The sequence below is a fragment of the Lepidochelys olivacea genome (genome assembly GCF_965140295.1).
Source record: "Lepidochelys olivacea isolate rLepOli2 genome assembly, chromosome: 13".
NCBI lineage: Eukaryota > Metazoa > Chordata > Testudines > Cheloniidae > Lepidochelys > Lepidochelys olivacea.
The window spans coordinates 1,412,237-1,439,222 of NC_140423.1; the positions used below are offsets into that span (position 1 = coordinate 1,412,237).

The window sequence follows — 26,986 nt, forward strand, 5'->3', positions numbered from 1 at the left end:
AACTGGGCATATGGAAATGTTGTAGGCTCTTCAAAATGTTCGTTATTTACAGACTTGCTGGCACACCCAAGGCTCACTACCCTGTGTTATATAAGACTGGTGTGAAGTGTTACGCTGCCTCCCCACACAGTCTGCCGTAAGCATTTACAAGTGTTTTTAAAAAGCCACATAGTTTTGAGAAAACCTTTGAGATGATAAGGAGGACTAGTGGCACCTTAGAGACTAACCAATTTATTTGAGCATAAGCTGTCGTGAGCTACAGCTCACTTCATCGGATGCATTCAGTGGAAGATACAGTGAGGAGATTTATATACATAGAGAACATGATAAAATGGGTGTTATCATACACACTGTAAGGAGAGTGATCACTTAAGATGAGCTATTACCAGCAGGAGAGCGGGGGTGGGGTGGGGGTGGGGAACCTTTTGTAGTGATAATCAAGGTGGACCATTTCCAGCAGTTGACAAGAACGTCTGAGGAACAGTGGGGGGGAGGAATAAACAAGGAAATAGTTTTACTTTGTGTAATGACCCATCCACTCCCAGTCTCTATTCAAGCCTAAGTTAATTGTATCCAGTTTGCAAATTAATTCCAATTCAGCAGTCTCTCGTTGGAGTCTGTTATTGAAGTCTTTTTGTTGTAATATTGCGACCTTTAGGTCTGTAATCGAGTGACCAGAGAGATCGAAGTGTTCTCCGACGGGTTTATGAATGTTATAATTCTTGACGTCTGATTTGTGTCCATTTATTCTTTTACGTAGAGACTGTCCAGTTTGACCAATGTACATGGCAGAGGGGCATTGTTGGCACATGATGCCATATATCACATTGGTGGATGTGCAGGTTAATGAGCCTCTGATAGTGTGGCTGATGTGATTAGGCCCTGTGATGGTGTCCCCTGAATAGATATGTGGGCACAATTGGCAACGGGCTTTGTTGCAAGGATAAGTTCCTGGGTTAGTGGTTCTGTTGTGTGGTGTGTGGTTGGTGAGTATTTGCTTCAGGTTGGGGGGCTGTCTGTAGGCAAGGACTGGTGTCCACATATCTATTCAGGGGACACCATCACAGGGCCTAATCACATCAGCCACACGATCAGAGGCTCGCTCACCTGCACGTCCACCAATGTGATCTGTGCCATCGTGTGCCAGCAATGCCCCTCTGTACTAACACGGCTGTTACTCTGAAACCGGTCATTGTGCAAGGCCCTGCATTTAGCCATATGGAGTGGAAATCTATCAACTTCATGAAATTGTAAATTGGTTAGTCTGAGGTGCCACAAGTACTCCTTTTCTTTCTCCTTACAGTGTGTATGATAACACCTATTTTTTCATGTTCTGTGTGTATATAAATCTCCTCACTGTATTTTCCGCTGAATGCATCCGATGAAGTGAGTTGTAGCTCTCGACAGCTTATGCTCAAATAAATTGGCTTGTCTCTAAGGTGTCACTAGTCCTCCATTTCTTTTTGCGAATACTGACTAACACGGCTGCTACTCTGAAACCTTTGAGATGATGTTGAGTGTGTGCTATGGGGGCAGAGTTAAGGTTGTTTGGGTACCTTAACTCTTTCTTTATACTTTTAAATGACAGAAATCCAGACATTTTACGTTAACCGTGATTTTATTGGGGTATTCATTATGCTTGTTTGATAAGTGCAAAGTTCTTGTAAAGTTTTCTTTCCTTTATTTTTTATGATCCGCTAAACCTTAACTCCTGCTTAACAAAGTTTGTCGGAAAATTCAATTATATTCTATTGCAAATGTGTTGGTAGCATTAATAATTACACTCCAGGCATTTTCATAATTTGTCATAATGACTCTGTTACTCCATATTAGAGAAGACACCCCCCCCCCCCAAAAAAAAAAAGATAATATAATTGAGGTTGAAACAGCCTGTAAATGCCGATGATCTAGATTGCTTGCTCAGAGGAACTGGAGTTGGTTTCATGGTGCAATTTTAATTTAGAATTCGTTCTGGTGATGTAGCCTCTTACTATGGTACATTAGCTTGCATCCGACAGACCATTTGCCCTTCATTACAGCTACGGTCTCATTGCTTTTTAATTTAAAAAATAAGAGGGAGAGAGAAATGAGAACTTGGAGTCTAGGTTGGAAAGCGTCTGGATACACAAGGAACATTCAAGGAAAATGCTTGATTTTTCTTTAACTCTTTCATGGCTTTTGTAGCACTAATTCAGTTCCATGTTTCCAGTGGAAATCATTTTAGAGGAACGTGTGGGATGACCTGAGCTGTTTCTCCTGATAGTTTTTAGGTTTGAACTTTGGGCAGCAGGAGTCTGGAGTCAGTAGAACATCCTTGTCTCTGGAAATCGCTGTTTGTGAAACAGGAGCATGGTCTGCCATTCAGGGCAACATGGAAGGCATATGTGTTTACCAGTGCTTTTCCCCGAGAGGGTGTTAGCTGGAAGAGCATTTTTATTTTTGTTTTTGACAAAAGTGTTGCTAATTGGTAGGGGGGTGTTTAAATTACTGGCTGCTGCAAACAATACATCATTTCAAAATTGATCTGTGGGGTGTTCTAAGTTGTTAATGTGCCCAGAAGGCATGTAAGGAGCACACTTTTTAGGGCTTGTCTACACTTACATTTTATAGTGCTGAAACGTGCTCCCCCTCCCCCCCCCCAAGCGCAGCAAGTCTGAGTGCTTTAAAGCGCTGGTGTAGACAGGCTCCAAGCGCTGGGAGCTAATCCCCTCGTGGTGGTGGATTTACCAGGAGCTTGTGCACGACCACACTCACACTTCAAAGCGCTGCCGTGGAAGCGTTCCCGCAACAGCGCTTTGAATTTTCCCGTGTAGCCATGCCCTTAGAAATAAAGAGCATTTTTCAGTCCAGAGGATCCTGAAGTGCTTTACAGTGTATGTATACATTACTGCACCAGGCACTGAAATACAGCCATTTCTGGAGTGGACCTCAGCAGCTGCTTAAGAGTGTGCAGTAGAATTGCACAAGACAAATGCTACTGTCTACCAGTTGAAACAGCAGGGAATATTTAGGCAGACAGAATATAGTTAACCAAGTTTGAGATAACCAGGGCGTAGCTCTCCTATTCTTACCAGAAGTGCCAAGCCATTTCTCATGATTATATGCGCACAGGACCTTAATTGTAAGTCTTCTCCCAAAGATGGCATCTTCAACAGCACAGTGCCCCTAACTATGCTACTTTTATGTCCATTAAAAAACTACGTTGAGCCCGCTGTTCCATTTGCACTTTGCACATGGTCACAACTTCCAGTCTCTTTTGCATAATGTGGACAGCCAAGTTTTCAGTTGCCTGTCTTTCATTTAATTAAAAAAAGTATTAGTGAGGGAAACTAAATATTGGAGCAGCTTATTGGAGAGGTGTTGGACTCACCATTGCTTGGAGCCTTGACGGTGAAATTTGTTACCTTTCTAAAAGGTATGTTTTAATCCAGCTCCTGGGAGAAATTCTATGGCCTCTGTGCGTGTGTGGGGTGGTTGGGCTTGATGGTTATGGAGGTCCCTTCTGGCCTTGGAGCCTATGAATTCCCCTGTTTATCTCTGTCCTTCTGGGCCCTTGGAGAGAACAGGATTGCATGCATTATCTCTTAATACGTTCATAACATTTGCAGCTCTACGTTAGGACAGTCACTATACTCAAATCTCATGCTTCATCTCATCCCACTCACCTGCAGGGGTCAGGAAGGATCCCCTCACCTACTCCCTCCCCAGATACACAATTGGCCAGCATTCTGGGTTAATCAAAGATTAGCCACAGCTGGAGAAACTGGATGGCGTGGCCAGTGTTCTGAGATGGTACAGAGAATCCTCTTTCTTTGGTACCTGGCTGGTGTGTCTTGTTTACATGTTCAGAGTCAAACTGGTTGCTAGATTTGGGATGGGGAACGTCCCCCACCCTTCCAACCAGATCACATTGGCTGGGATGTTGGTTTGTTTTAAGGTTTTTTGTGCCTTCATCTGCAGCAGTGAGTGTGCTAGGATCCTGTGGGTATCTCAGCTAAACAATTCCCTGCCATTGGGCTGCGACCATTGGTGGCACCTTGGTCTCTTTTGTTCTCTGCCAGTGGACACAATAGTTTCCTCTCCTGTGGATTGAAATGCTTAGGCTAACTAAAGTCATTGGGCTCAATACAGGGTATCAGGGTGAAATGGAATGGCCTGTAATATACAAGAGATCAGACTAAATGATGTGATGGCCCCTTAAACTATGTGGAATCTCTGTAAATAAATGAAATGCTCTGAGATTTTGCACTGAGACCGTGTCATAGCTGGTCTGCAACAGTATACTCATTTTAATTAAAATCACAGCAGGTCTTGGCGTATGAGCCTGAAAGAATTAGTGCCTCCTGGGGGCTAAAGTTCCCAGCATGCTGTGGAGCTGCAAATTCCCACTTGGAAGCCTGTGCTCTTATGGGACCTGGCAAGAGAGTGACACTTCCACTTTTTCTTCTCCAAAGCTGATGTATTTTTATTTATTTATTTATTTTTAAATTCTCTGTCCTCAAAGTCAGGAAGAGTCTTGATTGCAGCGAAACAGCTGCTACCTTTGTGGAAGTGGGCGGTGATCTTGAGATTGTAGATAAAGGACCAGCAAAGGAGAGAGTTGTGTTTTTGATATCTTAAGAAGGCCAAAGAGGATTTTTCAGAAAAGAGATCTGCTTTGTACAATAGAAAGTTAGGTGGAAAACTATGGGTGAAAGATAGACTGGTGGAGTTATTATATCACAAATATCATGGAACCAAAACCTGAGCAGCTGGCAGAGGGGAGGAATTTTTAGGTTTTTTTTTTTTTTTAAATTAATACCTAGTTTACACAGACACCTGTTAAACAGTTGACAGAAAAGATTTCTGTGAAAGAATCAGCTGCTGTCCTTGCAGTATAGGGCTGAGAGTTCTCATTCCATCTCCCTTGCCCTCCAGCAAAAAGCAGAGGAGACAGGACTTAACATTCCTATCTCTTAAAGAGGGGAAGTTGATTTTTTTTTTCTAAAATCCCAAACCCAAGCCCTTACAGGCTTTCTCTGTCCACCCTAAGAAGAAGTAGAACTATCCCCTTTTTTCCTTCTCTGGGTTCCCTTTAATTTTGCCTGGTGAGTGGGAACCGTGGGTGAAAATAACACACAGTTGCAAGCAAACGTACTATGCACATGTTTCAGAGTAACAGCCGTGTTAGTCTGTATTCGCAAAAAGAAAAGGAGTACTTGTGGCACCTTAGAGACTAACCAATTTATTTGAGCATGAGCTTTCGTGAGCTACAGCTCACTTCATTGGATGCATACCGTGGAAACTGCAGCAGTCTGAAACCTGTCATAGGGAAGAAGGTTGACACAACTCTTGCTGGTACTATTCTTATATTTATATGACATTAAACATCACACAATCTCTATTTCAGTTTTCAAAGTTGGTAAAAGTATTGTAAGCAAATCTAAAAATCTAATTAGCTGTGCTTAAAATAAATAAGCTTTGTCTCTAGGGCTCTGAGATAAAGGGACACAAAAGTGCTTGACTCACTCCCTTTATTTCCTCTTCTTTCTCTTACCTCAGCCCAACAGAGGGACAAAAAGGCCCCGTGATGATGAAGATGAGGATATCAAAGCACGTCGGAAACAAGCCAGTGCACGGGAGCGTAGTCGCCACCGAGAAGAGGAAGCTGCTCTACTGGAAGAAGCTGATGATGAGAAAAAAAAACTTCTTCAGATGGTTGATAAGGAGGGAGAAGAGGAAGAAGAGGAGGTAAATCTCCGGTGTTCTGTGGGGATGGGGCTGCCTGAGATGTAGTCACCTCCTCAAATCAGAGCCTTTTCCACCACATATGTCTAATGAGAAAAATAAGGGTGCTTTAAGGTTGTCTGGGCCCTCTTTAAGAAGGACACTGTCAATACCATAAACCCTGTTGGTAGTTCTAATTGTATCTGTCATTGTACTCTGTGCAGTACAAATATTTGGAGGAAAAAGGAGAACGTTTTCTTAACCATTTTAACAATGGAAAATATGAAAATGAATGACACAATTATTTACCTAAGATTTACATTTCATTCTGCTTGGATGATTAAACTAACTGGTCATTTTCATTCCTGGGGCTCAAAACATCACAAGACTATTGGTTCAATTTCTAACCCTTCAAGGAATACAATAATTTTTAAGGTTTCAGAGTAGCAGCCGTGTTAGTCTGTATCCGCAAAAAGAAAAGGAGGACTTGTGGCACCTTAGAGACAAACAAATTTATTTGAGCATAAGCTTTCGTGAGCTACAGCTCACTTCATTGGATGCATTCAGTGGAAAAATACAGTGGGGAGATTTATATACACACACAACATGAAAGAATGGGAGTTACCGTACACACTGTAAGGAGAGTGATCAGATAAGGTGAGCTATTACCAGCAGGGGTGTTGGGGAGGGGATGATGACACCTTTTGTAGTGATAATCAAGGTGGGCCATTTCCACCAGTTGACAAGAATGTCTGATCAACAGCGTGGAGGGAGGGGGAAGGGGAGGAGATAAACATGGGGAAATAGTTTTACTTTGTGTAATGACCCATCCACTCCCAGCCTTGAGTGGATGGGTCATTACACAAAGTAAAACTAATTTCCCCATGTTTATTCCCCTCCTCCCCGGACGTTTGTCAACTGCTGGAAGTGGCCCACCTTGATTATCACTACAAAAGGTTTCCCTTCCTCCCCCAGTCTCCTGCTGATAATAGCTCACCTTACCTGATCCCTCTCGTTAGTGTGTATGGTAACACCCATTGTTTTATGTTCTCTGTGTATATAAATCTCCCCACTGAATGCATCCGATGAAGTGAGCTGTAGCTCATGAAAGCATATGCTCAAATAAATTTGTTAGTCTCTAAGGTGCCACAAGTCCTCCTGTTCTTTTTAATAATTTTTAAAGGCGGCTTCTAAAATAATGAACAAAAGATCCTAAGAAGGCTTGGAAAAAACTTTCAAAATATAAAATCTCTGTTTTAGGTGTAAACTACTTGAGTCTACTTCTAAAATTTGTGACAGGAAGTAGCTTCTGGTTCTTATTAATTTTCTAAATCCATTGGCTTTATAGGTACTCTCAGCCTCATAGCTTCACCCACCCTCCCTCTCTTGCTAGCTCTGTAGCAGCAGTAAAGAAGCAAGCGTTCTTCTGTAGGGAGAAGGAGGAGGGGGGCACAGGATTAGGGTAGCAGCTTGGCACAGTTTCAGGGCAACTGCACCTGTTTTTCCCCCCTCTGTGGTCACCAGGGGCACTTTCTAGTTGTCACTTCACCTGGGCGGAGACCTGTGTCTCATTCCCTTTTGATCTGGGGTTTTAATGCTGCACAGTTCCCAGTATTACACTGTGATATCCTTGGCAAGCCAGTCTGCCTGATGGCTGGCGCCTGCACTGTGCCTTCTCTCTGAAGGCAATGACCAGTGTATTGCTCACAGGTATAAGTTGTCACACTGCATGTTTAATCTTAAGGTAAAAACATTACTGAGAAAACAGGTAAAAAGCAATATAAATTCTTACGGACCGGCCAAAAAGCTTACCAGAGATTACACCAACTCCATCCTAGGGCTCCAGTAGGTTTTAGTTCTTCAAAACCCACAGCTGGGTTTTCCCCATAGTTAGAAATTCACCTGCCTTAGATCCAGAACCAGAACAAAGGCTGAGCAGTTCAGTCCTTTCTTTATACAGTTTGGGCCTTTGATCTTGGACTTCTGTAACAGATATTCAGTAGCTTCAAAAGGCTGGGTTTTTGCATAACTGAATTTGGGGAATTTGCATTAACCTCTCCCTAGGGATTTCCTTGGAAATCCACTTAACCCTTATTGTCCCAAAAGTCCATACTCCCAGTTCTTATGTCTCCCCCTATAGAGGTTACATGCAATCCCAGCCCGCAATAATACGTAAACTTAATACAATAAGGTCTTTCAGGGATATTGGAGGAAATTGCCATCTCTGTCGCACAGCTATCAAGGGTAAATGATTTCAAGTCTTGGAGACAGAGATCCAGTGCGGGATTGGCCCTTCTGTAACAAACGGATTGCTATAAATCCAGGAGAGAGTTACTTCCTGCTGTCTATGTCGTGTTTGATGAAAAACATGTGACATTTGCCACGGTGGAATCATGTGGGTTTGTAAAAATATCATTGTCCTCTGTGTGCAGCATCTCTAACGTTCCTCTCCGAAACCTCCCTCTACTTTCTGATGTTGAGCTGCTGCCACTGCTGCTGTGGTTGATGGTTGAGACAGGTAATGCGGGATTTCCTTAGCGTTTGAGTTGGAGGATGAATGGATCAAGCAAAAGCCCTGTTGATTGGCTAGAATCTTGGGAATCATGTAGTGTGCAAGTTCCCAGTCTCTAGCAACAAGAATATCATCCGAGGATTCTGTTTTTTCCAGTAGCCCACGGTGCTAGAATTTAAAAATCCCTTTAGAATCTAAAAAGCAAAGGAGGATTTGTGGCACCTTAGAGACTAACCAATTTATTTGACAGGTTTCAGAGTAACAGCCGTGTTAGTCTGTATTCGCAGAAAGAAAAGGAGGACTTGTGGCACCTTAGAGACTAACCCATTTATTTGAGCATAAGCTTTCGTGAGCTACAGCTCACTTCATCGGATGCATACTGAGCATAAGCTTTCGTGAGCTTTTCTTTTTGCGAATACAGACTAACACGGCTGCTACTCTGAAACCTGTCTTTAGAATCTAAGACCCCTGTTTGGTAGCTTAGTTCATGTCAGTGCCATTAAATAGCTTTTTTTATTTACTGCATAGATGCACTTGTTTATGCAGACAATCTCTTTGGGTGTCCTGGAAACATTTTGTTAACTGGACTTGTTTAAACTTTAAATGTGGCTCACACTAGGGCTATGTCAGCCTTCTGCAGTGAGACTTTTGGTGAGCTTCCTTCTCTGATTGCCATTTGCTCCTGGTTACTGTTTGTTATATCACAGGTGTATCCAGGACTGGCTCAGCTTGTTGGTTACTCTTACTTATTGCCAGGTTGGTGTTGCGTCCATCTCTGAGAGCTAAGCGATATTTGTTTTGTTTGGCTAGGATGAGCCTCTGGATGAAAGTTCGGTGAAGAAGATGATTCTTACTTTTGAGAAGAGGTCTTACAAAAACCAAGAGCTGCGGATCAAGTTCCCAGATAATCCAGAAAAGTAAGGTCACATGCAGTCCCTCTGCCTCACCCACTATGAGCCTTCCCTCCTTGCTTGAGCCCAAAGTTACTCTCTTAGTCACAGATGCAGATTCAGGTTCAGTTGCGTGAAAGGTCATGTGATTAAAGACAATTATTGCCAGGTATGACCTGTAAATTGTATTTGAAAATAACATTTTTAATTTAAAAATTGGCATTGCTGAGACTCGTGCTGGTAGTGGCTATGTTGTGAAAGAGAGGAGGACAGGTTGAATTTTATTTAAAAATATATTAAATTCCTTGCTGTGTTACTAATAATACCTTAGATTGTTAAAACCTGCCATTTAAAAAGTCTAGTTTGTATTCTATTTTTGGGCAAAAATTTTAAAAAATGGGGCTTAAAGTAAGGCTTGCAAGGTCTTTTTTAGGCACCCAAATAAATGTCCTAGTTTTCAAAAGTGCCCAGCTGCTCCCCTAGGAGCAGACAGTCTTGTTGTCTGTTGCCTGGAAAGTCAGATGGACTTTGGCTAGAAAATCCAGACTGCCATTATCGGAGTTTTACAGAATGCTCTCACACAGACTTGCTGTAAAACGTACTGTTTCATTTGTTGCTCTCTCTCACTTCTGCTTCTTCTTCACTTTCCTGTTTATACTGATGTCATGTGTCTCTCAGTATTTTCAGGCTCCTACCCTATAATTCTTCACCCATTTCTGCTATCCCTTTAAAACTTTCTCTTCAAAGCATTTTTTCTTTTTCTTTTTGGATTTGGCCTTTCTTTGTTGTCCCCTCTTTTGTTCCCTGATCTCGCCTCATTGTTAGTACTTTTCCCCTCAGTTTCTCCACACTATGATGCTCCTTCCTTTCCATGGCTTCTAACCTTGCCCCCCACCCCTTCAAAGCTCCAAAATCTAAAGAGGGCTCTGTTTACCTAATAAAGGTAGGTGCTGAGGGCTTCAGAAGGTGAAGGGATGACCGTGAATGTAAGGGTGTCTCCTTCCAAATGGATCCATTTTTCTTCATAATTTTTGATACACTCAGCATAGCCAAATCATATAACTGTACTACATAAGAACATAAAAACATAAGGACGGCCAGACTGGGTCAGACCAAAGGTCCATCCAGCCCAGTATCCTGTCTACTGACAGTGGCCAATGCCAGGTGCCCCAAAGGGAGTGAACCTAACAGATAATGAACTAGTGATCTCTCTCCTGCCATCCATCTCCACCCTCTGACAAACAGAGGCTAGGGACCACCATTCCTTGCCCATCCATTAATGGCTATTAGCCAGGACTTAACCTCCATGAATTTATCCAGTTTTCTTTTAAACCCTGTTATAGTCCTAGCCTTCACAACCTCCTCAGGCAAGGAGTTCCACAGGTTGACTGTGCGCTGAGTGAAGAATAACTTTCCTTTTATTTGTTTTAAATCTGCTACCCATTAATTTCATTTGATGGCCCCTAGTTTTTATATTGTGGAAACAAGTAAATAACTTTTCCTTATTCACTTTCTCCACACCACTCATGATTTTATAGACCTTTATCCTATCCCCCCTTAGTTCTGGTCTACACTAGAGGGGGGGTCGATGTAAGGTACGCAACTTCAGCTACGAGAATAGCATAGCTGAAGTCGACGTACCTAAATCGACTTACCGCGGCATCTTCATGGCAGTGAGTCGACTGCCGCCGCTCCCCCCATCGACTCCACTTGTGCCTCTCGCTGGAGTTCCGGAGTCGATGGTAGAGCGCTCGGGGATCGATTTATCACGTGTAGACTAGACACGATAAATCGACCCCTGATATATCGATCGCTACGGGTAGTGTAGACTTAGAATCATAGAATATCAGGGTTGGAAGGGACCCCAGAAGGTCATCTAGTCCAACCCCCTGCTCGAAGCAGGACCAATTCCCAGTTAAATCATCCCAGCCAGGGCTTTGTCAAGCCTGACCTTAAAAACCTCTAAGGAAGGAGATTCTACCACCTCCCTAGGTAACGCATTCCAGTGTTTCACCACCCTCTTAGTGAAAAAGTTTTTCCTAATATCCAATCTAAACCTCCCCCACTGCAACTTGAGACCATTACTCCTCGTTCTGTCATCTGCTACCATTGAGAACAGTCTAGAGCCATCCTCTTTGGAACCCCCTTTCAGGTAGTTGAAAGCAGCTATCAAATCCCCCCTCATTCTTCTCTTCTGCAGGCTAAACAATCCCAGCTCCCTCAGCCTCTCCTCATAAGTCATGTGTTCCAGACCCCTAATCATTTTTGTTGCCCTTCGCTGGACTCTCTCCAATTTATCCACATCCTTCTTGTAGTGTGGGGCCCAAAACTGGACACAGTACTCCAGATGAGGCCTCACCAATGTCGAATAGAGGGGAACGATCACGTCCCTTGATCTGCTGGCAATGCCCCTACTTATACAGCCCAAAATGCCATTGGCCTTCTTGGCAACAAGGGCACACTGCTGACTCATATCCAGCTTCTCGCCCACTGTCACCCCTAGGTCCTTTTCTGCAGAACTGCTGCCTAGCCATTCGGTCCCTAGTCTGTAGCTGTGCATTGGGTTCTTCCGTCCTAAGTGCAAGACCCTGCACTTATCCTTATTGAACCTCATCAGATTTCTTTTGGCCCAATCCTCCAATTTGTCTAGGTCCTTCTGTATCCTATCCCTCCCCTCCAGCGTATCTACCACTCCTCCCAGTTTAGTATCATCTGCAAATTTGCTGAGAGTGCAATCCACACCATCCTCCAGATCATTTACGAAGATATTGAACAAAACCGGCCCCAGGACCGACCCTTGGGGCACTCCACTTGATACCGGCTGCCAAGTAGACATGGAGCCATTGATCACTACCCGTTGAGCCCGACAATCTAGCCAGCTTTCTACCCACCTTATAGTGCATTCATCCAGCCCATACTTCCTTAACTTGCTGACAAGAATACTGTGGGAGACCGTGTCAAAAGCTTTGCTAAAGTCAAGAAACAATACATCCACTGCTTTCCCTTCATCCACAGAACCAGTAATCTCATCATAAAAGGCAATTAGATTAGTCAGGCATGACCTTCCCTTGGTGAATCCATGCTGGCTGTTCCTGATCACTTTCCTCTCATGCAAGTGCTTCAGGATTGATTCTTTGAGGACCTGCTCCATGATTTTTCCAGGGACTGAGGTGAGGCTGACTGGCCTGTAGTTCCCAGGATCCTCCTTCTTCCCTTTTTTAAAGATTGGCACTACATTAGCCTTTTTCCAGTCATCCGGGACTTCCCCGGTTCGCCACGAGTTTTCAAAGATAATGGCCAATGGCTCTGCAATCACAGCCGCCAATTCCTTCAGCACTCTCGGATGCAACTCGTCCGGCCCCATGGACTTGTGCACGTCCAGCTTTTCTAAATAGTCCCTAACCACCTCTATCTCCACAGAGGGCTGGCCATCTCTTCCCCGTTTTGTGATGCCCCGCGCAGCAGTCTGGGAACTGACCTTGTTAGTGAAAACAGAGGCAAAAAAAGCATTGAGTACATTAGCTTTTTCCACATCCTCTGTCACTAGATTGCCTTCCTCATTCAGTAAGGGGCCCACACATTCCTTGGCTTTCTTCTTGTTGCCAACATACCTGAAGAAACCCTTCTTGTTACTCTTGACATCTCTGGCTAGCTGCAGCTCCAGGTGCGATTTGGCCCTCCTGATATCATTCCTACATGCCCGAGCAATATTTTTATACTCTTCCCTGGTCATATGTCCAACCTTCCACTTCTTGTAAGCTTCTTTTTTATGTTTAAGATCCGCTAGGATTTCACCATTAAGCCAAGCTGGTCGCCTGCCATATTTACTATTCTTTCGACTCATTGGGATGGTTTGTCCCTGTAACCTCAACATGGATTCCTTGAAATACAGCCAGGTCTCCTGGACTCCTTTCCCCTTCAAATTAGTCCCCCAGGGGATCCTGGCCATCGGTTCCCTGAGGGAGTCGAAGTCTGCTTTCCTGAAGTCCAGAGTCCGTATCCTGCTGCTTACCTTTCTTCCCTGCGTCAGGATCCTGAACTCAACCAACTCATGGTCACTGCCTCCCAGATTCCCATCCACTTTTGCTTCCCCCACTAATTCTACCCGGTTTGTGAGCAGCAGGTCAAGAAAAGCGCCCCCCCTAGTTGGCTCCTCTAGCACTTGCGCCAGGAAATTGTCCCCTACGCTTTCCAAAAACTTCCTGGATTGTCTATGCACCGCTGTATTGCTCTCCCAGCAGATATCAGGAAAATTAAAGTCACCCATGAGAATCAGGGCATGCGATCTAGTAGCTTCCGTGAGCTGCCGGAAGAAAGCCTCATCTACCTCATCCCCCTGGTCCGGTGGTCTATAGCAGACTCCCACCACTACATCACTCTTGTTGCACACACTTCTAAACTTAATCCAGAGACACTCAGGTTTTTCTGCAGTTTCGTACCGGAGCTCTGAGCAGTCATACTGCTCCCTTACATACAGTGCTACTCCCCAACCTTTTCTGCCCTGCCTGTCCTTCCTGAACAGTTTATAACCATCCATGACCGTACTCCAGTCATGTGAGTTATCCCACCAAGTCTCTGTTATTCCGATCACGTCATAGTTCCTTGACATCACCAGGACCTCCAGTTCTCCCTGCTTGTTTCCAAGGCTTTGTGCATTTGTATATAAGCACTTGAGATAACCTGTTGATCGCCCCTCATTCCCAGTATGTGGCAGGAGCCCTTACCCTTAGTCTCCTCTTTTCCAAGCTACCAAGTGCAGCTCACAGTTTGTATTTGGCGGGAATCTTGCTTTACATCAGGGGAACTTTCAGAATCCTCTACACTGAGCAAAATGAGTGGTTCAAATCTGTTGATAATCTGACTCTTCCTGTGAAGTATTTGTTCTCAGAATTACAGTTGTTTGAACACAGGGAGCTCTCTCCCCCAGTTAGTCCAAGGCTCTTGGATTGAAATCTTTGTGTGTCTTCGGCTGCAGTCACTACTCATTAGTTTTTGCTGCTTTTCTAGCAGCCCTGAGCTTTGCCAGGCCCTGCTGATATGTGCTCTGCCACATTAAGGGGGGAGGGAGTTCTGATAATGTGAAGCCAAAGAAATATTCTGTGACATGTCAGGCTGAATCTATGTCCCTTTTGCAAGTCTGAGTTATAGTTTTAACAGGCAGTGTTGGTACTTGGTGCTATGTTGTTGCCCTCTAGCTTGACCCTTTCTCCCGACTGGTGAGTCACACATCTTGGAGTCTCTGTCCAATACCCCAAGACAATCCCTTCTGAAGGTCAGAGCTTGCTTAAAGTGAGAAGAAAAGACTCAGCAAGGCCAGTTTACAAAACCCTTCTTTCTGAATCTGTAGCAATAGGAGAGAAGTTCAGTGTAAGCAAGTGACATCTCCACCCCTTTCCTCACTCCAGTACAGGGATGCTGGGTCTGATTCAAATTTACCCCTTTTCTGGGGATTGCCTTTATTTAACTTAAATAAATTAAAGTAAACTTTCAACCTGTTTTCTCTGAAGCTTGGCTGGAGCTAGGTCTCTGCCCTTGCCCCTATTCTCCCTGTTTCAGATGGGCACCCAAGTGCTCTTGTACCCTTACTGGAGCTAATATAACCCACACACTTTTAACATTAAGATGAGTCAGGAGAAGAATTCTCTATGCAGGAACTAGCCTGCACACTTACTCTTTTAAACTGAAATACATAAATTAGAGAGGGCAGGAATGCCACATCATAAAATGCTTTTGGGGCCCATGTGCAGTGATATGACAAAATGAGGGACAAACTGTTTGCAATGAGTGCTGAATCCAGTGACTGACTTTGTGATGATGTGAGCAGAATGGCAGGGGCGCCATTTCAGATTTTCGTTGCGGGCCAGCTTTAACCGTGATTCCAAGGGCTACTTAGGCACCTGAAAACTAGGGTTTGTTTTTTTTTGAAGATAATAACTTAGAAATTAGCTAATAAGAGCACTGTATCTAATTCCTATGTAAAAAAAGAGGATTTAATAAATATTAGACCCACTCGGCTCTAATACTAACATTCTCACATCTTGTGTCAAGTCACTTAAGGAACTGGTTAGGTTTAAAATTTTAGTGTATATTCTTTGTTACTAACTCTTAGAAACAACTGTAGAAAAATCTAGATGACTTTCTATTGTTGTATTCATCACTTTTTTTTGCAGTTCACCAAGCACGGAATAGATCATTTAACTTTGGAAACATCTGACTAGGGCAAGCCCCCATGAGTTTATACTGCACCTGCCTGGGGCTCTAGAGGTGTTACTTCACTACAAATAATAGGTTAGAAATGAATCTTAAACAGGAATGAAACTGACACTTTCAAGTCACTGTCACAGTGTTGCCAACCCCAAATGTTCAATAATCATGAGATAGGTTTTAAAATCATGAGATTATGTAAAAATAACAGATTTAGGCTTCTTTTTATTTGCCTTCTGCTTTTTGAGCCTGTAGGGTGCCCTGGGGTCACAATTTGAAGCTTTCTCCACAGCCACGAGGACTAGAAACTTAATTTTTCAGCTAGCCCTGAGAGACCTGAGACTCCCCCCCGCACCGCATGGACTTCCTGTCTGACCCCAGGCCGGTGGCAGAATTTCAAAGGCTTTTAGGCACCCAAAGATGCAGCTAGGTATCTAGTGGGGTTTACAAAGCACCAAACCTTGTAAGTGCATTTGAAAATCTCACTAGCTGCCTAAATACCTATGAAACTCTAGCCTTTAGTCTGGGTGTGCCTCAGTGCCCCATCTGTGCAATGGGGATAACAGCACTGCTCTACCTCACCGAGGGGCTGGGAGGAGAAATAGGTTAGACATTGTGAGGGGAAGCCTCAGACACAGGCGCCAACTTCTCATGGCGCCGGTGGGAGCTTGCGCCCCCATTCCAAACCCTTCTCCCAAGTCCATGCCCCAATTCCGCCCCCTCCCTGCCCCTATTGGACCCCTCCCCAAATCCCCGCCCTGGCCTCCTCCCCTGAGCACGCCACATTCCTCCTCCTCCCGCTCCCCTCCAGCACTTGCCGCACAATACAGCTGTTTCACGGCAGCAAGCGCTGGGAGGGAGGGGGAAAAGTGGGCACGCAGCGTGCTCGTGGAGGAGGCAGAGGTGAGCTGTGGCAGGGGCGGCGGGGTGGGGAGCTGCCAGTGGGTGCAGAGCACCCACCAGTTTTTCCCTGTGGGTGCTCCAGATACAGATACAGTTACTCTGTTACTCTGAAACCTGTGGTGATGAGGCCACATAAGTACCACAGGTAGCCTGGGCACTTCTCTATACACTGTTAGCCCTGCCCTGGGTCTGACCCCTTCTTTCCACCTCTGTCCCCAAATCTCCCCCTTTTCTGAATGTAACCTACGCACAGTGCTTTGCTGTATTTTTTGTGAATCCACCTCCTCTAAAACACCCCCTGTCCCCAACCACTGAGGGATTCCTCTTTTAGAAGCTAAGCTTCCATACCCTTCATTTAATCACCAGCCCTTTCTTATCTTAATCACCCTGCCTCTGTTTGTAAACAAAATCCTTACTCCCTGCCCCAGGGACACCTCTCCTCTGCAGAACTTACATTTCACAAAAGAAAAGGAGTGCTTGTGGCACCTTAGAGACTAACAAATTTATTTAAGCATAAGCTTTTGTGGGCTAAAACCCACTTCATCAGATGCATTCAGTGGAAAATACAGTGGGGAGATTTATATACATAGAGAACATGAAACAATGGGCGTTAACATACACACCGTAAGGAGAGTGATCACTTAGGGTGAGCTATTCCAGCAGGAGAGCCGGGGGAGGGGGGAACCTTTTGTAGTGTAACAGACTAACATGGCTGCTACTCTGAAACCTTACATTTCACAGGAATGCTGTGCTGTAGTTAAGAGTTCCACCTGGGAGCTTGCACTCCTCCTGTGCGAAACTCAGAGGAGGACTCCCGTCCCCCCGAACTGGCGCCCTTGCTGAATGGATTGGAAATATTTGGCACTGTGATGCCTGGACGAATGAGCCTTGGTTGGTGGATTGTGTGGCTGCTTTGTTCTCAGTGTGGGGAAGGCCTGCGTTCTGCTGTGAGAATAGCTGATGCACTTGTGTTCTCACTGACCAATTTTGCCCTGCCTCTGTCCACAGGTTCATGGAGTCTGAGCTGGATTTAAATGACATCATTCAGGAAATGCATGTGGTTGCAACCATGCCTGATCTTTACCACCTGCTGGTGGAGCTGAACGCTGTACAGTCTCTCCTAGGGCTGCTTGGACACGATAATACAGATATCCTTTCATTGTTAGCCTTACTCTCAGGAGAAATGTTCTTTTTGCAGGCACCTCTACAATCTCTTGTGCTCCATTTTCACACAGACTGCTAGATATTTTTTCTCTTCCCTCCCACCGCTTTAAATTTCCATCCTCTTTTGTTCACCTGAAACCCTTCTTTACTCAGCTACTCTGTCTCCTGAACATTTCAGTGTCTTTATTTTCCCCGCCGAATCGTTAATGTACCCGTTATCTCATTTGAGTAATTAGCCTTAGTTTCATTTTTAAAGGTTCTGCTTGGGCACTCGTGTAAAGTGGAGGGCTAACCACAGACAAGCATGCAGCGCACTTTCCTTTACAAACGCTGCTGAGGATATGGCACCTGAATGCTAGCATGCATCTGTTCATGCTGTTTATTCCAGTCCTTGCTCCCCAAAGGTTTGACCAGAGAACCTCAGTTTTGACCCATGTCTGCTGTGTACCAGTGGTTTGCTTGTCCCGAACAGAAGCACCCTAACTGTGCTAATGCCTTTTGTTGCCAGGACACCTGACCTTCCATTTAGGAGCAGAGTGACACAAGCTGCTTGGCTTACCAGTGATCTGTGTGAGAGGCAAAGACTAAAATGGCTAGTTTAACCTAACCTGAAAAATCATGTCATGGCTTCCACCTCCTCCATTCCAGAGAGAGGCTGCATGAAGTGTGTTTGAACCAGCGTTCGTGAACTAATGAGGCAGTGTGGTCCAGGGATAGAGCACTGGATTGGGAGATGAGAACAGGGGTTTCTTCCAGTGGCTCGCTTGGTGACTTTGGGCAAATCACTTAAAATCTCTCCCCCTCCTTTTTTCCATTTGTGAAAAAGCCGATGATCATGCCTGACACGTTTCTTAGGCCCTTTGAGATTTCCAGGTTAAAAGTGCTGTAAAAATGCTAAATATTTATTATTGTTCGATTTAAGGATGTCAGTTTTCTCTTTTAGCAATTTTGTTCTTGCATTTAAGACACTATATTTTAAAGAAATAGTGATACAATCTTTGAAAATAGATACAGTGATTATATTATAAAAACATTTTTAAAATCTCATTGCATTGCAGTTTTCATCAGAGAGCACTATTTACAGGGTTGACTATTTTCATAGATTCATAGATTCATAGATATTTAGGTCAGAAGGGACCATTATGATCATCTAGTCTGACCTCCTGCACAATGCAGGCCACAGAATTTCACCCACCACTCCTAAAAAAGACCTCACACCTATATCTGTGCTATTGAAGTCCTCAAATTGTAGTTTGAAGACCTCAAGGAGCAGAGAATCCTCCAGCAAGTGACCCGTGCCCCATGCTACAGAGGAAGGCGAAAAACCTCCAGGGCCTTTTAACTTGCACCTTAACGTAACCTTGGTCTGGTAGAATGCTGATCTCTGCAAAACAGCCAACACTGCTGCGTGTCTTCTCTGTGATCTGTAATAGAAATTATTCTCAAGAATGAGGTGGTTAACAATTTACTGTTGTACAGCTGGAAATGCCGACCACGCATAACCAGTGCCATGGACATCATGGTTTAATATTTTATACTTTCACCAGAGACCTCAGGCTTTTTGTGTACAGTGTGCACAGCCCCGAAAGGTTATCTTGAATTTGTCATTCTCAGGGAAAACATAAACTGTGGGGATTTTGACTGGGATCAGAGGGCTGGTTCTTGGTGACCTTAGGAGCGGGAGCATATGGGAACACAGCTATTTTTGTCCTTTCAGCCATAAAAAGATGTTTCTCGGGATCAGTTTTGTTCAGGGCTTGTCAGTCTTCACTGCTCGCTTCCTCTCCTTTTTTTTTTTTTTTTTAAAGGAGTCAAAACTCGTTTGCCAATTAGTTTGGGAGCAGAAATTTTGCCTGCGAGCTGTAAACCTGGGAGAAAACATATTTCTCATTACAGATTTGTAGAAATCTTTTCAGATGTGTTGGACGCAAACTGTAAGCTGCAGTAACACCTCTCTGTATGCTAGGTTACTGCTCAAGCAAAAAATGCAAAAACGATTGAACTGAAGCTCCTAGACATACAGGAAATGGCTTTTCATTCAAGTCTGCTGGTGGCTTTACTACAGCTAAACAGGATAAGGTTTTAAAACAGTTTCCCCAAAGGGAACACCAAAAGACGAGTTCTTCACACTTCATTTAGATTAGTGCCTTGGAGGGGCTAATGCAGGGAGAGGTGAGGGGACAAATCCCAGGTGATCTGTTTAGGCAGCTGTTCAACTGAGTTAGTGCAAAAGATGTGAGCGAAAGATGACAACTAGGCTGTGACTTAAATTAGCAAAAGTCAGGAGAGCCAGAGAAGCCTTTTCCTTTTGTCCTGAACTCACCTGCACAACTAGCATCCTTGTTGGCAGGCTCGGTAGAGATTCCATGGCTGGAAATGCCATAGAAACTCCACTGTCCTGACCACTGGAGAGACTGCAGCACAGTCACAGGTAGCTTGGGGGAAACCATCCTGCCCATGGTGCATTTCGTACGTGGCTAAAGGATTTTAGTTTCTTTAGCACTAGCAATTTGGTGTTGTCTTTAGTGGTAAATGTATGGGTCACACTTTCAAAAGTGACCTAGGAACTGGTCACTGGCTTTTAATGGGTCTTGGGCTCCTAAGTCACTTAAACACTTCAAAACTTTACTTATATGTTCAGGTGAGAAGAGGCCTGACTTTGATGTTTTGCAAGCGTAACTTGGACCTGTGTTTTTTATATCAGCAAAACTAATTGTGGGCCCAAGTGTAAGTAGTTGCACTTCTACTTGATTTCTGTCTGCAATTGCAAGTATAAATGGAAAGCCAAGGATCCTAAAACCTACCCCTAAAACTGCATGGAGAGGAACTAGTCTCGCCTCACTACGGGTAGGTCTACTTTACAAGTGAAGGTGCAATTGTAGCACAGGTAGGTGATACTTAAGCTAGCCTCAGTCTCGCTAGCATGGGTAAAAATAGTAGTATAAAAAGAACAGGAGGACTTGTGGCACCTTAGAGACTAACCAATTTATTTGAGCATAAGCTTTGGTGAGCTACAGCTCGCTTCATCGGATGCATTCCATTGAAGTGAGCTGTAGCTCACGAAAGCTCATGCTCAAATAAATGGGTTAGTCTCTAAGGTGCCACAAGTCCTCCTGTTCTTTCTGCGGATACAGACTAACACGGCTGCTACTCTGAATAGTAGTGTAGACGTGGCAGGATGGGCTTCAGCAAGGGCTAGCAGCTAAAGTGCATACCGAGGCTCCCTCTTGGGCTTGCACCTGGGCACTTCGCTCGAGCTGAGGTCCATTCCACACCTTCTGCAGTACTATTGTTGCCCGTGCTAGCTAGACTAAAGCTGGTGCAGGTATACCTGCCGGTGCCAAACTCACACCCCTAGATGAGTGTTGCCGCGTGTGAAGTGAGTACGGTCCCATACTGACCCGAGGATTCTGCAGGGCCTGGACGTAGCAGTTTGAGGTGGGAATGAAATGGCAGTCGTGTTACAGAATTTCCTGGGTCTGGTGAAGTCAGGACTGTAACCTTATTAAATAACTAAGTACATAAAAATACATTTCCATTCTTACACAAATGGAAGAATTGGATGACTTGTCTATTAGCCTGTGAATTTTAAAGAGATCCTTCAGGATTTTGTTATGTAGGACATCTTGACAACTGGATTTCTTGTTCTGTCCCAGTGGGAATTTGGCAGGATTGATCAGTGTGTCTGAGAGAATAGGAAAGTGGGTCTAATGAGAGGGACTACATCTGGCTGTACTAAAGAACTGCATGGGAGTCAAAAGAACCATGTGTTATGCAGCCCAGTGTTAATGAATGAAAATTGGGCTGGCAGGATCTTCGCAGTTCCTGTGGGGTGCATGGTTATAGAATCATGCTCTCCTAATTGAACCAGGCAGAAGAAAGTTATCACTCCATGGTCATATTACGGCCTTGTTTGTGGGGTGCATGCTATGTCAAGTTAGCTATGGTATCCTTGGGAGGATAATGCACACAAATCAAATTGCTACATTTTTCTGTGCTCCTAACTAGAGTCTTAACGATTGCTACAATGTAAAATGGCCGGTAACCAGTTGTACCAGCTCTAGAATATTTAATTGTTTTAAAAATGACAAAAAGCAAATGGCACTGGGAACAGTGAAACTGCCAAATACAACAAATAGATGATCATGTTGCAGTATTACTCCCAGTTACTAAAATCAGTTTTAGTGCTTATGAAAACAAGGGCTGCTAAAGCAGTGCCTGAACTTATGCTTGGTCTTCCTCTGCTCTGCTCTGCACACGCTCATTGCTATTCCAGTCTCGGCAGTTGGTGAGCAAACACAGTCACGTTGGGCCTATTATGAAAATAAATGAGGTCTTGATTATGACTTGGGTTATCCTTAACATCTCCCACATGTGTCCATAGCCGTGGTGGATCTGCTTCAAGAACTGACGGACATAGATACACTCCATGAGAGCGAAGAGGGAGCTGAAGTCCTCATTGATGCTCTAGTAAGTTGCAATTTCAGTAGCTCCAGATTAGGCTGATCAGTGGCCACTTTATAGAGGGGAAGGATGTGTCTTACCCATGGTGTCAATGTTCCCTCTAATTTTTTACATCCATGTGCAGAATTAATTTTGTTATGTGCACCAATATGGAGGTGATGTGTGGCGGGGGGTGGGGCCGAGGGGTTCAGAGTTGAGGTGAGGGGGAGGGTTCCGGCTGGGGGTGCAGGCTCTAGGGAAGGGCTGGGGATGAAGGGTTTGGGGTGCAGGCTACCCTGGGGCTGCGGCGGGAAGAGAGGACTCCCTCCCTCCCCCAAGCCCTCTCTCACCACAGCAGCCTGGGGCTGAGGGAGAGGCACCTCTCCCCGGCTGCGGTAGCTCCGGGACCAGGGCTGGGGGACAGGTGCCTTTCCCTGGCTGCGCCAGCTCTGGGACTGGGGCCAGGGGAGAGCTGCCTCTCCCCACCTGCGTGGCCCTCCGTGGCCGTGCAGCTTAGAGGGAACTTAGCCTGTGGCTCTCAGGGCAGGGCTGCACTTTGGTGATCCTAGTCTGTTTGATGAATCCATTTTCTTTTGACTGGCTTGAGATACTGTGAGTACAGTCAGGATGGGTTTCTTTTCTGGTATGAATAAATTCTTGGGGCAAGTCCTTCCTCTGCATCTGGAAGGAAGAGGTTGTTTTTAATTTTTGTTTGCAGACAGCAGGTTTCTCTGTGTCGTATCTTACTGTGCTTCCTGTAGTGTTATAGCAGGAGAATGAGGTCATTTCTGTGACAGCAGCAGAGTCATATTGAATTCAATAGGAACTTGATACATACACTCTGATCTGCTCTTACTGGGAAAATTGAGGTCTGAAGTTGGTTCATAGATTTTTATTACTTTTTTTTAAAGACCAGAAGGGCCATTTTGATCATCTAGTCTGACCTTCATAATGCAGCCTGTAGCTGTTCACCCAATATTGTCTGCTTCAAGCCTAGTAACAAAGGCAGGATCCTACCAAGGTGGATCTGACGTTGTTCTTGTTACACAAGCAAAGAAAATGCTCAAAATTCTTCATGTATAAGCAGACAAACTCATCCTGCCACATACTTATTCTAAGGGTGGAAGAGAGTTTAATTATCCCTTATTCCATAGAGATTAAACAACCGCATGACATCTTACTTTCCTTCATGAAGGAACTTTCGGTTTAATTAACGGTACCGAGTGCCTCTCATCTGCTGTGTTGGTGGGATAGCCTTTTTTCTTGGTGTTTGGGCAGGATATCCTTTTTTACAGCATTGTAGTAGAAGGTAAAAGCTGCCAATTTGAGCAGAAGTACATTGCAGGGAAGGGATGTCAGTAGAAGTAGTTGTAACTGTATGCAAGAGATGGGAGTCCATTCTCCTTTCAGGCAGTTTCTCCAAATAAATTGCTGTGTTTGTGAAACACCTGGACTCTGGCTTGGACTCTAACAATTATGCCAAGATTAAGGGGATAGGGGATTATGGTTTCTTAGAGGAGCAGGGTGAGAAGACTGCTGTATTCTTTCTCCTACAATCCCTCTTGCCTAGTTGCTGTAATGTTGCTGTCCAAAGGTTAATTACGGTGGCCCTGAGTTGAGTTCCTCTGACTGGCCTTTGGGCTGTTTTTAATTACAGTCCCTTCATAGAAGGGTTGCTGGATGAATGAAATGGAAAAGGGGAGCTGATAGGGAGGGTCCTTTCTATAAAATGCACTGAAAGCAGTACATCGAACAAGCTCTTCCTGTGTGTTTCTTGTCACCAGCTCACTATAGCCAGGTTTGATTGTTCACTTCGAAAGAAACGGGTCAGCCATGTCATGAGAAAACACGATATATCTGCTTCTAGATGGCTCCTTTATTTTAAGGATGTGGGCATAGCTTTGGGAGGCCTGTGTAGAGATTGTTGCATTACCTACTACAGCAAGCTAAACCCTGCTGTTCCTGCACTCACTGAGCATCTAGAAAACCTCAGTTAGCAAATGAGTCGGTCCTGGGGCCGGTTTTGTTCAATATCTTCATTAATGATCTGGAGGATGGCATGGATTGCACCCTCAGCAAGTTTGCAGACGACACTAAACTTGGAGGAGTGGTAGATACACTGGAGGGTAGGGATAGGATACAGAGGGACCTAGGCAAATTAGAGGATTGGGCCAAAAGTAATCTGTTGAGGTTCAGCAAGGACAAATGCATAGTCCTGTACTTAGGACGGAAGAATCCCATGCACCGCTATAGACTAGGGACCAAATGGCTCGGCAGCAGTTCTGCAGAAAAGGACCCAGGGGTTACAGTGGATGAGAAGCTGGATATGAGTCAGCAGTGTGCCCTTGTTGCCAAGAAGGCCAATGGCATTTTGGGCTGTATAAGTAGGGGCATTGCCAGCAGATCGAGGGACATGATTGTTCCCCTCTATTCGACATTGATGAGGCCTCATCTGGAGTACTGTGTCCAGTTCTGGGCCCCAACCTACAAGAAGGATGTGGAAAAATTGGAAAGAGTCCAGCGGAAGGCAACAAAAATGATTAGGGGACTGGAACACATGACTTATGAGAGGCTGAGGGAACTGGGATTGTTTAGTCTGCGGAAGAGAAGAATGAGGGGGGATTTGATAGCTGCTTTCAACTACCTGAAAGGGGGTTCCAGAGAGGATGGATCTAGACTGTTCTCAGTGGTGGCAGATGACAGAACGAGGAGTAATGGTCTCAAGTTGCAGTGGGGGAGGTTTAGGTTGGATATTAGGAAAAACTTTTTCACTAGGAGGGTGTTGAAGCACTGGAATGGGTTATCTAGGGAGATGGTGGAATCTCCTTCCTTAGAGGTTTTTAAGGTCAGGCTTGACAAAGCCCTGGCAGGGATGTTTTAGTTGGGGATTGGTCCTGCTTTGAGCAGGGGGTTGGACTAGAACCTCCTGAGGTCCCTTCCAACCCTGATATTCTATGACACTGTGCTTGCATTTTCCACTCTCCTATTTAAAACTGAGGATTGTCACATTAGACTTTAGCTAGTAGCAGGACTAAAGTAATGCTGTTTGTTTAGTGGGTTGATTTTGGTTGGGGCTGGGATCCACAAACTTCAGAATCTGGATTCCCATTTTTGTTGTTGACTTGCTGTGTGGCCTGGAGCATGCCATTTCATCTCAATGAATGTAGAGTGGAGGTACTTAACAGGGGTGTTGCACTCCGAAATGTACAGACGTTTTGAAGTGTGTAAGCTCTCTGGGGCAGGGAGTGTCTTCCTGTACGTTGCACAGAGCCTAGGCTTTAACTCAGCCAGCTCAGCATGCGCAAAAGTACAACTCACCTTGTTGTGACTGAGCTTTAGCAGGCGTTGGATTGAGCTGGCTAACGTGATCTTACCTCATACCTTTCAACCCTAGTCAAGGCAGTGCCCAAATGAATGCCATCCAAGGCTTCTCCTAAACTGCCATGGAAGTCAGATTCATTTTTAATCATTTACAGTTGGCTTTGGCCAGGGTGACTACGTGATGTCACGCATAATGGAAGCCAAAACCATCCTTTTTTAAAAACCTGTGTTTCTGCCCCTAGAACGAAGACTTCCCTCTGTGTGACTGCTGAGCCCTTACATTTTGATGCTGCCTTCACAGGCGTTGTTTCAGCTGCTTTCTGGCAGCCAAGAAAAAAATGCAGATAAACCAGCAACAAGCAATTGAAACCAGGGGAGCTGCTTTTATAGCTGACCGGCAGCTGATACCCAGTTGATTTTTAGTGTCTAGCACTTGGAAATTCAGGGAGATTATAAATCAATCAGGGTGATCTGGGGAATAACAGACTCTGACAAGGTTCATATTTTTCCTCCAGATGTTTTTCTGTTTTATCTGACACAAAAATTGTCTAAGAAAAACGAAGTGGTGAATTTACTTTTTGAATCCTTTGCTGGCTCTGAGATTTCAGAGCAAGATTGTTCATGTCTCCTGATCAGAGGCATGCTTTCTGGAGTGCTTCTGTTGTGCTTATTGCTTTTTTTTTTTTTTCTTCCCTTTCTTTCCCCTCTCCACCCCACTCTCCCTTCTCCCTGCCAATCCTCTTTTCTCCATGTGGCCTCAATGACTTAGGTTGATGGCCAGGTTGTGGCCTTGCTGGTCCAGAATTTAGAGCGCCTAGATGAAGGTGTAAAAGAGGAGGCTGACGGAGTCCATAACACTCTTGGTAAGGGGATGTTACAGTACAGTATTGCTTTTTGACACAGTCAACAGAGGGGCGGGCGTATGTAGTCTGTCCCCATTGTGAACTACCACAGTGGGCAGAAAAGGCCTTGCATTAATTTCCTGTAATACTGCTTTCATTTAGCTTGCTAGTAATAAAGCATAAATCTGTTCAACAGATAACTTCATTACAGGAAGCTGTATTATTTTAAGAGGCCGCCTCCTCTTAATGTATTAAATGTATTTTTCTGTAGTCTGCCAAAAGAGTTTCTTCATTTATCACAGCTGTGTTTCTTAGGAATAAATGTGCCATTAATTTGTTACCATCTAGAGCAGTGGTTCTCAAATGTGGCCACCAGGGGATTTTTCTGCAGCCACAACAGCCTCCTAGGTGGAGATGGGGGAAGGGGAGAGGCAAAGCAGCGACCCCTCCCTGCAGCGCCCAACTGTTGCTCCTGGCTGCCTTGGTGTTTGCTGGCACCGCCAACAGGGGATCAGCAGCCTCCCGGAGGATCCGGACAGCACCCCCGCAAACACATGGGGCCAGTGTGTGTGATCAGCAGGCTTCAGGCCCTGGGCTTCGGCTCTGGGCTTCAACCCAGGGCAGCGGGGCTCAGGTTTGGAAAAATTTTCAGAGTGGCCACCAGTGAAAGTTGGTGGCCACACTCTTAGGCCACCAAAAAAATTGTCCTGAGAACCCCTGATCTAGAGCCCAGGATACGTATCCTATAACACAGTGGCTCTCAGCCGTTCCAGGCTACAGTATCCTTTCAGGAGGCTGATTTGTCTTATGTATCCCCTTAAAAACTACTTGCTTACAAAATCAGACATAAAAATACAAAAGTGTCATAGCCACACTACTACTGAAAAATGACTTTCTCATTTTTACCACGTAATTCTAAAATAAATCAATTGGAATATAAATATTGTACTTACATTTCAGTGTATAGTGTGTAGCAGTGGTTTTCAGACGTTTTTCCTGGT

General features: G+C 44.6%; 1 protein-coding gene across 1 annotated transcript in view; it reads left to right on the top strand.

Annotated features, from left to right (window-relative positions):
- Positions 1-26,986, top strand: part of CTNNBL1 (catenin beta like 1) — a 106,531-nt gene that overhangs the window by 13,474 nt on the left and 66,071 nt on the right. Inside the window, exons 2-6 of the mRNA XM_084646426.1 lie at positions 5,542-5,730; positions 9,029-9,135; positions 17,224-17,363; positions 21,752-21,849; positions 25,913-26,006. Coding sequence (XP_084502552.1) covers positions 5,542-5,730; positions 9,029-9,135; positions 17,224-17,363; positions 21,752-21,849; positions 25,913-26,006 — 628 coding nt within the window. The remainder of the gene's footprint in view (positions 1-5,541; positions 5,731-9,028; positions 9,136-17,223; positions 17,364-21,751; positions 21,850-25,912; positions 26,007-26,986) is intronic.